At 52.8% G+C, this 14,217-nt stretch overlaps 1 protein-coding gene across 1 annotated transcript in view; it reads left to right on the top strand.

Moving 5' to 3' along the window:
- Positions 1 to 4,564: 4,564 nt before the first annotated feature.
- The window catches only part of ARSG (arylsulfatase G), a 34,627-nt gene continuing 24,974 nt past the window's right edge, over positions 4,565 to 14,217 (top strand). Inside the window, exons 1-2 of the mRNA XM_040434871.1 lie at positions 4,565 to 4,932; positions 7,955 to 8,241. Coding sequence (XP_040290805.1) covers positions 7,988 to 8,241 — 254 coding nt within the window. The 5' untranslated portion in view covers positions 4,565 to 4,932; positions 7,955 to 7,987. The remainder of the gene's footprint in view (positions 4,933 to 7,954; positions 8,242 to 14,217) is intronic.

The following is a 14,217-nucleotide window of genomic DNA, read 5'->3' as shown; positions in this document are numbered from 1 at the left end:
GTGAGACAAAGATGTCACTATAGGGGATCATACAAGGCAGTATGTTGAGACAGGATGTCACTATAGGGGATCATACAAGGCAGTATGGTGATGAGAGGATGTCACTATAGGGATCATACAAGGCAGTATGGTGAGGACAGGATGTTACTATAGGGGATCATACAAGGCAGTATGGTGAGACAAGATGTCACTATAGAAGATCATACAGGCAGTATGGTGAGACAGGATGTCACTATAGGGGATCATACAAGGCAGTATGGTGAGACAGGATGTCACTATAGGGGATCATACAAGGCAGTATGGTGAGACAGGATGTCACTATAGGGGATCATACAAGGCAGTATGGTGAGACAGGATGTCACTATAGGGGATCATACAAGGCAGTATGGTGAGAGAGGATGTCACTATAGGGGATCATACAAGGCAGTATGGTGAGACAGGATGTCACTATAGGGGATCATACAAGGCAGTATGGGGAGACAGGATGTCACTATAGAAGATCATACAAGGCAGTATGGTGAGACAGGGATGTCACTATAGGGGATCATACAAGGCCAGTATGGTGAGACAAGATGTCACTAATAGGGGATCATACAAGGCAGTATGGTGAGACAGGATGTCACTATAGGGGATCATACAAGGCAGTATGGTGAGACAGGATGTCACTATAGGGGATCATACAAGGCAGTATGGTGAGACAGGCTGTCACTATAGGGGATCTTACAAGGCAGTATGGTTGAGACAGGATGTCACTATAGGGGATCATACAAGGCAGTATGGTGAGACAGGATGTCACTATAGGGGATCATACAAGGCAGTATGGTGAGAGAGGATGTCACTATAGGGGATCATACAAGGCAGTATGGTGATAGAGGCTGTCACTATAGGGGATCCTACCCCCCAAAAGGCCAGTAATAGGTGAGACAGGATGTCACTCTATCGGGGATCATACAAGGCACGTATGGTATGAGACAGGATGTCACTCTATAGGGGATCATACAAGGCAGTATGGTGAGAGAGGATGTCACTATAGGGGATCATACAAGGCAGTATGGTGAGACAGGATGTCACTATAGGGGATCATACAAGGCAGTATGGTGAGACAGGATGTCACTCTATAGGGGATCATACAAGGCAGTATGGTGAGAGAGGAGTCACTATAGGGGATCATACAAGGCAGTATGGTGAGACAGGATGTCACTATAGGGGATCATACAAGGCAGTATGGTGAGACAGGATGTCACTATAGGGGATCATTACATGGCAGTATGGTGAGACAGGATGTCACTATAGGGGATCATACAAGGCAGTATGGTGAGACAGGATGTCACTATAGGGGATCATACAAGGCAGTATGGTGAGACAGGATGTCACTATAGGGGATCATACAAGGCAGTATGGTGAGACAGCATGTCACTATAGAAGATCATACAAGGCAGTATGGTGAGACAGGATGTCACTATAGGGGATCATACAAGGCAGTATGGTGAGACAGGATGTCACTATAGGGGATCATACAAGGCAGTATGGTGAGACAGGATGTCACTATAGGGATCATACAAGGCAGTATGGTGAGACAAGATGTCACTATAGGGGATCATACAAGGCAGTATGGTGAGGACAGGATGTCACTATAGGGGATCAACAAGGCAGTATGGTGAGACAGGATGTCACTATAGGGGATCATACAAGGCAGTATGGTGAGACAGGATGTCACTATAGGGGATCATACAAGGCAGTATGGTGAGACCGGATGTCACTATAGGGGATCATACAAGGCAGTATGGTGAGACAGGATGTCACTATAGGGGATCATACAAGGCAGTATGGTGAGAGAGGATGTCACTATAGGGGATCATACAAGGCAGTATGGTGAGAAAGGATGTCACTATAGGGGATCATACAAGGCAGTATGGTGAGACCGGATGTCACTATAGGGGATCATACAAGGCAGTATGGTGAGACAGGATGTCACTCTATAGGGGATCATACAAGGCAGTATGGTGAGAGAGGATGTCACTATAGGGGATCATACAAGGCAGTATGGTGAGACAGGATGTCACTCTATAGGGGATCATACAAGGCAGTATGGTGAGACAGGATGTCACTATAGGGGATCATACAAGGCAGTATGGTGAGACAGGATGTCACTATAGGGGATCATACAAGGCAGTATGGTGAGACAGGATGTCACTATAGGGGATCATACAAGGCAGTATGGTGAGAGAGGATGTCACTATAGGGGATCATACAAGGCAGTATGGTGAGAGAGGATGTCACTCTATAGGGGATCATACAAGGCAGTATGGTGAGAGAGGATGTCACTATAGGGGATCATACAAGGCAGTATGGTGAGACAGGATGTCACTATAGGGGATCATACAAGGCAGTATGGTGAGACAGGATGTCACTATAGGGGATCATACAAGCAGTATGGTGAGACAGGATGTCACTCTATAGGGGATCATACAAGGCAGTATGGTGAGAGAGGATGTCACTATAGGGGATCATACAAGGCAGTATGGTGAGACAGGATGTCACTATAGGGGATCATACAAGGCAGTATGGTGAGAGAGGATGTCACTATAGGGGATCATACAAGGCAGTATGGTGAGACAGGATGTCACTATAGGGGATCATACAAGGCAGTATGGTGAGAGAGGATGTCACTATAGGGGATCATACAAGGCAGTATGGTGAGAGAGGATGTCACTATAGGGGATCATACAAGGCAGTATGGTGAGAGAGGATGTCACTATAGGGGATCATACAAGGCAGTATGGTGAGACAGGATGTCACTATAGGGGATCATACAAGGCAGTATGGTGAGACAGGATGTCACTATAGGGGATCATACAAGGCAGTATGGTGAGACAGGATGTCACTATAGGGGATCATACAAGGCAGTATGGTGAGAGGATGTCACTATAGGGGATCATACAAGACAGTATGGTGAGACAGGATGTCACTATAGGAGATCATACAAGGCAGTATGGTGAGACAAGATGTCACTATAGGGGATCATACAAGGCAGTATGGTGAGACAGGATGTCACTATAGGGGATCATACAAGGCAGTATGGGGACACCAGTAACCCCTGGGGGGGGACCCCACCATATAACACCCTCTGGGGGGGGGGGGTACCCCACCATATGACACCCTCTAGGGGGGGGGGATACCCCACCATATGACACCCTCTAGGGGGGGTACCCCACCATATGACACCCTCTAGGGGGGGTACCCCACCATATGACACCCTCTAGGGGGGGGGGGATACCCCACCATATGACACCCTCTAGGGGGGGGGGGATACCCCACCATATGACACCCTCTAGGGGGGGGGGGGATACCCCACCATATGACACCCTCTAGGGGGGGGGTACCCCACCATATGACACCCTCTAGGGGGGGTACCCCACCATATGACACCCTCTAGGGGGGGGGATACCACACCATATGACACCCTCTGGGGGGGGGGGGGGGGCACCATATGACACCCTCTAGGGGGGGGGGGGGTACCCCACCATATGACACCCTCTAGGGGGGGGGATACCCCACCATATGACACCCTCTAGGGGGGGTACCCCACCATATGACACCCTCTAGGGGGGGGGGGGTACCCCACCATATGACACCCTCTAGGGGGGGGGTACCCCACCATATGACACCCTCTAGGGGGGGGGTACCCCACCATATGACACCCTCTAGGGGGGGGGGGTACCCCACCATATGACACCCTCTAGGGGGGGTACCCCACCAATAGACACCCTCTAGGGGGGGTACCCCACCAATAGACACCCTCTAGGGGGGGTACCCCACCATATGACACCCTCTAGGGGGGGTACCCCACCATATGACACCCTCTAGGGGGGGGGGATACCCCACCATATGACACCCTCTAGGGGGGGGGGGATACCCCACCATATGACACCCTCTAGGGGGGGGGGGGATACCCCACCATATGACACCCTCTAGGGGGGGGGTACCCCACCATATGACACCCTCTAGGGGGGGTACCCCACCATATGACACCCTCTAGGGGGGGTACCCCACCATATGACACCCTCTAGGGGGGGGGATACCACACCATATGACACCCTCTGGGGGGGGGGGGGGGCACCATATGACACCCTCTAGGGGGGGGGGGGTACCCCACCATATGACACCCTCTAGGGGGGGGGATACCCCACCATATGACACCCTCTAGGGGGGGGCACCCCCCCCATATGACACCCTCTAGGGGGGGGGGGGTACCCCACCATATGACACCCTCTAGGGGGGGGGTACCCCACCATATGACACCCTCTAGGGGGGGGGTACCCCACCATATGACACCCTCTAGGGGGGGGGGGTACCCCACCATATGACACCCTCTAGGGGGGGTACCCCACCAATAGACACCCTCTAGGGGGGGTACCCCACCAATAGACACCCTCTAGGGGGGGTACCCCACCATATGACACCCTCTAGGGGGGGTACCCCACCATATGACACCCTTTGGGGGGACGGACCCCACCATCTAACACTATTTAGCGGGGGTGCAGCACATTCCGGGCACTTACATGTCCCTCTATGGGGGGAGACCACCTCTGTGTCGGGGCCCCCGGTCCCCTCGTCCAGCCGGCGTACGGATGACCCTCCTGCGGCCGCCGATCAGACAGACAGCGGGGCTCTCAGGGGCCCCATGGCGGCAGCAGCTCCGGCTCTGAAGCCTCTCGCTGACTTATACTGTATATATACCGGCTTTAGCCGGTCTGGGCGGGGGCGCGCATGTGGCGGGGCCGCGCCTTCTGCCATTAACTGCCTCCCTGCCGGCTCCGCCTGCCCTGCAGGGAGAACGGTGACACCCCGACAGGGTTAACTGCCGAGGGCGACAAACAGCCGGGCGGAGGCGAGGTGTAGAGTGCAAGCTCCTGGGGCCACAGCCCCTGCAGGTGAGCGGCCGCCTGTGGGTCAGGAGCGGGAGTGCAGGCGTCTCCATCCTGTGCCGCAGAGCTGACACTTTGTGTGACACCTGTCACTTCCGGCCCCGCACGTGCTGGAGCCGCGGCCGCGCGCACTCTCCAGGCAGAACAGGTTTGTGCCAGTTCAGACGAGGAAAATCCGGAGTCTTCCTCACCTCGTGCTGTGCTACTGCTGAGGACAACAACCCCCATCCTCCTTGTGTCCCTGCGTCACCCGTCTAACCTCCCACAGCTCCTCTCCGTCCTGTAGAGTGTAAGCTCTTAGGGTCAGCGAGGTCCTCTCCGTCCTGTAGAGTGTAAGCTCTTAGGGTCAGCGAGGTCCTCTCCGTCCTGTGGAGTGTAAGCTCTTATGGTCAGTGAGCTCCTCTCCGTCCTGTAGAGTGTAAGCTCTTAGGGTCAGCGAGGTCCTCTCCGTCCTGTGGAGTGTAAGCTCTTATGGTCAGTGAGCTCCTCTCCGTCCTGTAGAGTGTAAGCTCTTATGGTCAGCGAGGTCCTCTCCGTCCTTTAGAGTGTAAGCTCTTATGGTCAGTGAGCTCCTCTCCGTCCTGTAGAGTGTAAGCTCTTATGGTCAGCGAGGTCCTCTCCATCCTGTAGAGTGTAAGCTCTTATGGTCAGTGAGCTCCTCTCCGTCCTGTAGAGTGTAAGCTCTTATGGTCAGCGAGGTCCTCTCCGTCCTTTAGAGTGTAAGCTCTTATGGTCAGTGAGCTCCTCTCCGTCCTGTAGAGTGTAAGCTCTTAGGGTCAGCGAGGTCCTCTCCGTCCTGTGGAGTGTAAGCTCTTATGGTCAGTGAGCTCCTCTCCGTCCTGTAGAGTGTAAGCTCTTATGGTCAGTGAGCTCCTCTCCGTCCTGTAGAGTGTAAGCTCTTATAGTCAGTGAGCTCCTCTCCATCCTGTAGAGTGTAAGCTCTTATGGTCAGTGAGCTCCTCTCCGTCCTGTAGAGTGTAAGCTCTTATGGTCAGTGAGCTCCTCTCCGTCCTGTAGAGTGTAAGCTCTTATGGTCAGTGAGCTCCTCTCCGTCCTGTAGAGTGTAAGCTCTTATGGTCAGTGGGGTCCTCTCCGTCCTGTGGAGTGTAAGCTCTTATGGTCAGTGGGGTCCTCTCCGTCCTGTAGAGTGTAAGCTCTTATGGTCAGCGTAGTCTTGTCCTGTAGAGTGTAAGCTCTTATGGTCAGTGAGGTCCTCTCCATCCTGTAGAGTGTAAGCTCTTATGGTCAGTGGGGTCCTGTGGAGTGTAAGCTCTTATGGTCAGTGGGGTCCTCTCCGTCCTGTAGAGTGTAAGCTCTTATGGTCAGCGTAGTCTTGTCCTGTAGAGTGTAAGCTCTTATGGTCAGTGAGCTCCTCTCCGTCCTGTAGAGTGTAAGCTCTTATGGTCAGTGAGCTCCTCTCCGTCCTGTAGAGTGTAAGCTCTTATGGTCAGTGAGCTCCTCTCCGTCCTGTAGAGTGTAAGCTCTTATGGTCAGTGGGGTCCTCTCCGTCCTGTGGAGTGTAAGCTCTTATGGTCAGTGGGGTCCTCTCCGTCCTGTAGAGTGTAAGCTCTTATGGTCAGCGTAGTCTTGTCCTGTAGAGTGTAAGCTCTTATGGTCAGTGAGCTCCTCTCCGTCCTGTAGAGTGTAAGCTCTTATGGTCAGTGAGCTCCTCTCCGTCCTGTAGAGTGTAAGCTCTTATGGTCAGTGAGCTCCTCTCCATCCTGTGGAGTGTAAGCTCTTATGGTCAGTGAGCTCCTCTCCATCCTGTGGAGTGTAAGCTCTTATGGTCAGTGAGCTCCTCTCCATCCTGTAGAGTGTAAGCTCTTATGGTCAGTGAGGTCCTCTCCATCCTGTAGAGTGTAAGCTCTTATGGTCAGCGTAGTCTTGTCCTGTAGAGTGTAAGCTCTTATGGTCAGCGTAGTCTTGTCCTGTAGAGTGTAAGCTCTTATGGTCAGCGTAGTCTTGTCCTGTAGAGTGTAAGCTCTTATGGTCAGCGTAGTCTTGTCCTGTAGAGTGTAAGCTCTTATGGTCAGCGTAGTCTTGTCCTGTAGAGTGTAAGCTCTTATGGTCAGCGTAGTCTTGTCCTGTAGAGTGTAAGCTCTTATGGTCAGCGTAGTCTTGTCCTGTAGAGTGTAAGCTCTTATGGTCAGCGTAGTCTTGTCCTGTAGAGTGTAAGCTCTTATGGTCAGCGTAGTCTTGTCCTGTAGAGTGTAAGCTCTTATGGTCAGCGTAGTCTTGTCCTGTAGAGTGTAAGCTCTTATGGTCAGCGTAGTCTTGTCCTGTAGAGTGTAAGCTCTTATGGTCAGCGTAGTCTTGTCCTGTAGAGTGTAAGCTCTTATGGTCAGCGTAGTCTTGTCCTGTAGAGTGTAAGCTCTTATGGTCAGCGTAGTCTTGTCCTGTAGAGTGTAAGTTCTTATGGTCAGCGTAGTCTTGTCCTGTAGAGTGTAAGTTCTTATGGTCAGCGTAGTCTTGTCCTGTAGAGTGTAAGCTCTTATGGTCAGCGTAGTCTTGTCCTGTAGAGTGTAAGCTCTTATGGTCAGCGTAGTCTTGTCCTGTAGAGTGTAAGCTCTTATGGTCAGCGTAGTCTTGTCCTGTAGAGTGTAAGTTCTTATGGTCAGCGTAGTCTTGTCCTGTAGAGTGTAAGCTCTTATGGTCAGCATAGTCTTGTCCTGTAGAGTGTAAGCTCTTATGGTCAGCGTAGTCTTGTCCTGTAGAGTGTAGGTTATTCCTGATTTTCTTACCTAGTGAGGACTTGTTTAGATGGAGTTTGTACAAATTGTGAACGGTTTTGTAGTGATAATCTTGCAGTTATTATTTTTAAGATCTCTGCTTACTGTGAGTGATGGTAGACAATCTTCAGAGTTGAACACTGTAGCAGGACAGGCCGACAGCTTTTTACTTCCATGATTCACTGTAACAGTCCTTCAGTTGTGAGAAATTCCGAATTGGCTGCCCTGTAGTCTGGCTGCTGTCAGCATCGTCTGTCTGTCCTGTTCTCCGTGCAGCATCCGAGCATTACTTTGTTTTTCAGACTCTGCAGCCACGAGGATGATGACCTGATGATCTCACCGTCCATTATCCCGATCACCATGACCGTGGTGTCCTCTCTCCTCGCTTGTGTCCTGACTTCAACTTATGTTGGTTTGGTCTGGTTCCTGGATTCCAGTTCCTGCCATCAACAGGCAAACTTCTCAAAGCCCAACTTTATTATTTTTCTAGCAGATGACATAGGATGGGGAGACCTGGGGGCAAATATGGCCGCAGAGCGGTCACAGACTCCTAACCTGGACAAGCTGGCCTCTGAGGGCTTGAGGTAAATTTCCAAGACTATTGTCACAATTCTGCAGATTGGATTGTTTTGAGTTATGTGGGGTCCGGAGGAGAGCGGGGTCTAGGGTTAGGAAGTGAGTGGGGACCAGTAGCATGATGAGAGCAAGGGACAATTAGGTCAGTGGCAGGAGGAGAACAAGGTCCAGGGGCAGCATTGTATCAGTGGCAGGAGGAGTGCAGGGGCAGCATTGTATCAGTGGCAGGAGGAGAGCAGGGGCAGCATTGTATCAGTGGCAGGAGGAGAGCAGGGGCAGCATTGTATCAGTGGCAGGAGGAGAGCAGGGGCAGCATTGTATCAGTGGCAGGAGGAGTGCAGGGGCAGCATTGTATCAGTGGCAGGAGGAGAGCAGGGGCAGCATTGTATCAGTGGCAGGAGGAGTGCAGGGGCAGCATTGTATCAGTGGCAGGAGGAGAGCAGGGGCAGCATTGTATCAGTGGCAGGAGGAGAGCAGGGGCAGCATTGTATCAGTGGCAGGAGGAGTGCAGGGGCAGCATTGTATCAGTGCTTGGATGAGTGCAGGGGCAGCATTGTATCAGTGGCAGGAGGAGAGCAGGTGCAGCATTGTATCAGTGGCAGGAGGAGAGCAGGGGCAGCATTGTATCAGTGGCAGGAGGAGAGCAGGAGCAGCATTGTATCAGTGGCAGGAGGAGTGCAGGGGCAGCATTATATCAATGGCAGGAAGAGAGCAGGTGCAGCATTGTATCAGTGGCAGGAGGAGAGCAGGGGCAGCATTGTATCAGTGGCAGGAGGAGAGCAGAGGCAGCATTGTATCAGTGGCAGGAGGAGAGAAGGGGCAGCATTGTATCAGTGGCAGGAGGAGAGCAGGGGCAGCATTGTATCAGTGGCAGGAGGAGAGCAGGGGCAGCAGTATATCAGTGGCAGGATGAGAGCAGGGGCAGCATTGTATCAGTGGCAGGAGGAGAGCAGGGGCAGCATTATATCAGTGGTTGGATGAGTGCAGGGGCAGCAGTATATCAGTGGCAGGAGGAGAGCAGGGGCAGCAGTATATCAGTGGCAGGAGGAGAGCAGGGGCAGCATTGTATCAGTGGAAGGAGGAGTGCAGGGGCAGCATTGTATCAGTGGCAGGAGGAGTGCAGGGGCAGCATTGTATCAGTGGTTGGATGAGTGCAGGGGCAGCAGTATATCAGTGGCAGGAAGAGAACAAGGTCCAGGGGCAGCATTGTATCAGTGGCAGGAGGAGAACAAGGTCCAGGGGCAGCATTGTATCAGTGGCAGGAGGAGAGCAGGGGCAGCATTGTATCAGTGGAAGGAGGAGTGCAGGGGCAGCATTGTATCAGTGGCAGGAGGAAAGCAGGGGCAGCATTGTATCAGTGGCAGGAGGAGAGCAGGGGCAGCATTGTATCAGTGGAAGGAGGAGTGCAGGGGCAGCATTGTATCAGTGGCAGGAGGAAAGCAGGGGCAGCATTGTATCAGTGGCAGGAGGAGAGCAGGGGCAGCATTGTATCAGTGGCAGGAGGAGAGCAGGAGCAGCATTATATCAGTGGCAGGAGGAGTGCAGGGGCAGCATTGTATCAGTGGTTGGATGAGTGCAGGGGCAGCAGTATATCAGTGGCAGGAGGAGAGCAGGGGCAGCAGTATATCAGTGGCAGGAGGAGAGCAGGGGCAGCAGTATATCAGTGGCAGGAGGAGAGCAGGGGCAGCATTATATCAGTGGCATGAGGAGAGCAGGGGCAGCATTGTATCAGTGGCAGGAGGAGAGCAGGGGCAGCATTGTATCAGTGGCAGGAGGAGAGCAGAAGCAGCATTATATCAGTGGCAGGAGGAGAGCAGGGGCAGCATTGTATAAGTGGCAGGAGGAGAGCAGGGGCAGCATTGTATCAGTGGCAGGAGGAGAGCAGGAGCAGCATTGTATTAGTAGTTGGATGAGTGCAGGGGCAGCAGTATATCAATGGCAGGAGGAGAGCAGGAGCAGCATTATATCAGTGGCAGGAGGAGAGCAGGGGTAGCATTGTATCAGTGGCAGGAGGAGAGCAGGGGCAGCATTGTATCAGTGGCAGGAGGAGAGCAGGGGCAGCATTGTATCAGTGGCAGGAGGAGAGCAGGAGCAGCATTATATCAGTGGCAGGAGGAGTGCAGGGGCAGCATTGTATCAGTGGTTGGATGAGTGCAGGGGCAGCAGTATATCAATGGCAGGAGGAGAGCAGGGGCAGCATTGTATCAGTGGCAGGAGGAGAGCAGGGGCAGCATTGTATCAGTGGCAGGAGGAGAGCAGGGGCAGCATTGTATCAGTGGCAGGAGGAGAGCAGGGGCAGCATTGTATCAGTGGCAGGAGGAGAGCAGGGGCAGCATTGTATCAGTGGCAGGAGGAGAGAAGGGGCAGCATTGTATCAGTGGCAGGAGGAGAGCAGGGGCAGCATTGTATCAGTGGCTGAATGAGTGCTGGGGCAGCATTGTATCAGTGGCTGGATGAGTGCAGGGGCAGCATTGTATCAGTGGAAGGAGGAGTGCAGGGGCAGCATTGTATCAGTGGAAGGAGGAGTGCAGGGGCAGCATTGTATCAGTGGCAGGAGGAGAGCAGGGGCAGCATTGTATCAGTGGCAGGAGGAGAGCAGGAGCAGCATTATATCAGTGGCAGGAGGAGTGCAGGGGCAGCATTGTATCAGTGGTTGGATGAGTGCAGGGGCAGCAGTATATCAATTTCAGGAGGAGAGCAGGGGCAGCATTGTATCAGTGGCAGGAGGAGAGCAGGGGCAGCATTGTATCAGTGGCAGGAGGAGAGCAGGGGCAGCATTGTATCAGTGGCAGGAGGAGAGCAGGGGCAGCATTGTATCAATGGCAGGAGGAGAGCAGGGGCAGCATTGTATCAGTGGCAGGAGGAGAGCAGGGGCAGCATTGTATCAGTTGCAGGAGGAGAGCAGGGGCAGCATTGTATCAATGGCAGGAGGAGAGCAGGGGCAGCATTGTATCAGTTGCAGGAGGAGAGCAGGGGCAGCATTGTATCAGTGGCAGGAGGAGAGCAGGGGCAGCATTGTATCAATGGCAGGAGGAGAGCAGGGGCAGCATTGTATCAGTTGCAGGAGTGGAGCAGGGGCAGGATTATGGATTATATCAGTGGTAGGAGGAGAGCAGGGGCAGGATTATGGATTATATCAGTGGCAGGAGGAGAGCAGGGACAGGATTATATCAGTGGTAGGAGGAGAGCAGGGGCATGATTATATTAGCGGTAGGAGGAGAGCAGTGGCAGCAGTATATCAGTGGCAGAAGGAGAGCAGGGGCAGCATTGTCAGTGGCAGGAGGAGAGCAGGGGCTGCATTATATCAGTGGCCTGAGGTGAGCATGGTCAGGATTATATCATTGTCAGAAGGAGAGCAGTGGCAGGATTATATCAGTTGCAGGAGGAGAGCAAGGGCAGCATTGTATCAGTGTCAGGAGGTGAGCATGGGCAGGATTATATCAGTGGCCTGAGGTGAGCAGGGGCAGGATTATATCAGTGTCAGGAGGTGAGCATGGTCAGGATTATATCAGTGATAGTAGGACTGCAGGGGCAGGATTATATCAGTGGCCTGAGGTGAGCATGGGCAGGATTATATCAGTGACAGGAGGAGAGCAGTGGCAACAGTATATCAGTGGCAGGAGTAGAGCAGGGGCAGGAGTAGAGCAGGGTCAGGATTATATTAGTGGCAGGAGTAGAGCAGAGGCAGGATTATATTAGCGGTAGGAGGAGAGCAGTGGCAGCAGTAGAGCAGGGGCAGGAGTAGAGAAGGGGCAGGATTATATTAGTGGCAGGAGTAGAGCAGGGGCAGGATTATATTAGTGGCAGGAGGAGAGCAGGGGCAGGATTATATTAGGGGCAGGAGGAGAGCAGTGGCAGGAGTAGAGCAGGGGCAGGATTATATTAGCGGTAGGAGGAGAGCAGGGGCAGGATTATATTAGCGGTAGGAGGAGAGCAGTGGCAGCAGTAGAGCAGGATTATATTAGCGGTAGGAGGAGAGCAGTGGCAGCAGTATATCAGTGGCAGGAGTAGAGCAGGGGCAGGATTATATTAGTGGCAGGAGGAGAGCAGGGGCAGGATTATATTAGTGGCAGGAGTAGAGCAGGGGCAGGATTATATTAGCGGTAGGAGGAGAGCAGGGGCAGGATTATATTAGTGGCAGGAGGAGAGCAGGATTATATTAGCGGTAGGAGGAGAGCAGTGGCAGGAGTAGAGCAGGGGCAGGATTATATTAGCGGTAGGAGGAGAGCAGTGGCAGCAGTAGAGCAGGATTATATTAGCGGTAGGAGGAGAGCAGTGGCAGCAGTATATCAGTGGCAGGAGTAGAGCAGGGGCAGGATTATATTAGTGGCAGGAGGAGAGCAGGGGCAGGATTATATTAGTGGCAGGAGTAGAGCAGGGGCAGGATTATATTAGCGGTAGGAGGAGAGCAGTGGCAGGAGTAGAGCAGGGGCAGGATTATATTAGTGGCAGGAGGAGAGCAGGATTATATTAGCGGTAGGAGGAGAGCAGTGGCAGGAGTAGAGCAGGGGCAGGATTATATTAGCGGTAGGAGGAGAGCAGGGGCAGGATTATATTAGTGGCAGGAGGAGAGCAGTGGCAGCAGTATATCAGTGGCAGGAGTAGAGCAGGGGCAGGATTATATTAGTGGCAGGAGGAGAGCAGGGGCAGCATTGTATCAGTGGCAGGAGTAGAGCAGGGGCAGGATTATATTAGTGGCAGGAGTAGAGCAGGGGCAGGATTATATTAGTGGCAGGAGTAGAGCAGGGGCAGGATTATATTAGTGGCAGGAGGAGAGCAGGGGCAGGATTATATTAGTGGCAGGAGTAGAGCAGGGGCAGGATTATATTAGCGGTAGGAGGAGAGCAGTGGCAGGAGTAGAGCAGGGGCAGGATTATATTAGTGGCAGGAGGAGAGCAGGATTATATTAGCGGTAGGAGGAGAGCAGTGGCAGGAGGAGAGCAGGGGCAGGATTATATTAGCGGTAGGAGGAGAGCAGGGGCAGGATTATATTAGTGGCAGGAGGAGAGCAGTGGCAGCAGTATATCAGTGGCAGGAGTAGAGCAGGGGCAGGATTATATTAGTGGCAGGAGGAGAGCAGGGGCAGCATTGTATCAGTGGCAGGAGTAGAGCAGGGGCAGGATTATATTAGTGGCAGGAGTAGAGCAGGGGCAGGATTATATTAGTGGCAGGAGTAGAGCAGGGGGAGGATTTTATCAGTGACAGGAGGAGGGCAGGATTATATCAATGTATCAATGGCTGGAGGAGAGCAAGGGCATGATTATATTAGTGGCAGAAGTAGAGCAGTGGCAGGAGTAGAGCAGGGGCAGGATTATATTAGCGGTAGGAGGAGAGCAGGGGCAGGATTATATTAGTGGCAGGAGGAGAGCAGTGGCAGCAGTATATCAGTGGCAGGAGTAGAGCAGGGGCAGGATTATATTAGTGGCAGGAGTAGAGCAGGGGCAGGATTATATTAGTGGCAGGAGGAGAGCAGGGGCAGGATTATATTAGTGGCAGGAGTAGAGCAGGGGCAGGATTATATTAGTGGCAGGAGGAGAGCAGGGGCAGCATTGTATCAGTGGCTGGAGGAGAGCAGGGGCAGCATTGTATCAGTGGCAGGAGTAGAGCAGGGGCAGGATTATATTAGTGGCAGGAGTAGAGCAGGGGCAGGATTATATTAGTGGCAGGAGGAGAGCAGGGGCAGTATTGTATCAGTGGCAGGAGTAGAGCAGGGGCAGGATTATATTAGTGGCAGGAGTAGAGCAGGGGCAGGAGTAGAGCAGGGGCAGGATTATATTAGTGGCAGGAGTAGAGCAGGGGCAGGATTATATTAGTGGCAGGAGTAGAGCAGGGGCAGGATTATATTAGTGGCAGGAGTAGAGCAGGGGCAGGATTATATTAGTGGCAGGAGTAGAGCAGGGGCAGGATTATATTAGTGACAGGAGGAGAGCAGTGGCAGCATTGTATCAGTGGCTGGAGGAGAGCAGGGGCAGGATTATATCAAT

This window comes from Bufo bufo, chromosome 6 (assembly GCF_905171765.1).
Source record: "Bufo bufo chromosome 6, aBufBuf1.1, whole genome shotgun sequence".
In the NCBI taxonomy this organism is placed as follows: domain Eukaryota; kingdom Metazoa; phylum Chordata; class Amphibia; order Anura; family Bufonidae; genus Bufo; species Bufo bufo.
This window is presented reverse-complemented; position numbering and strand designations above follow the sequence as displayed.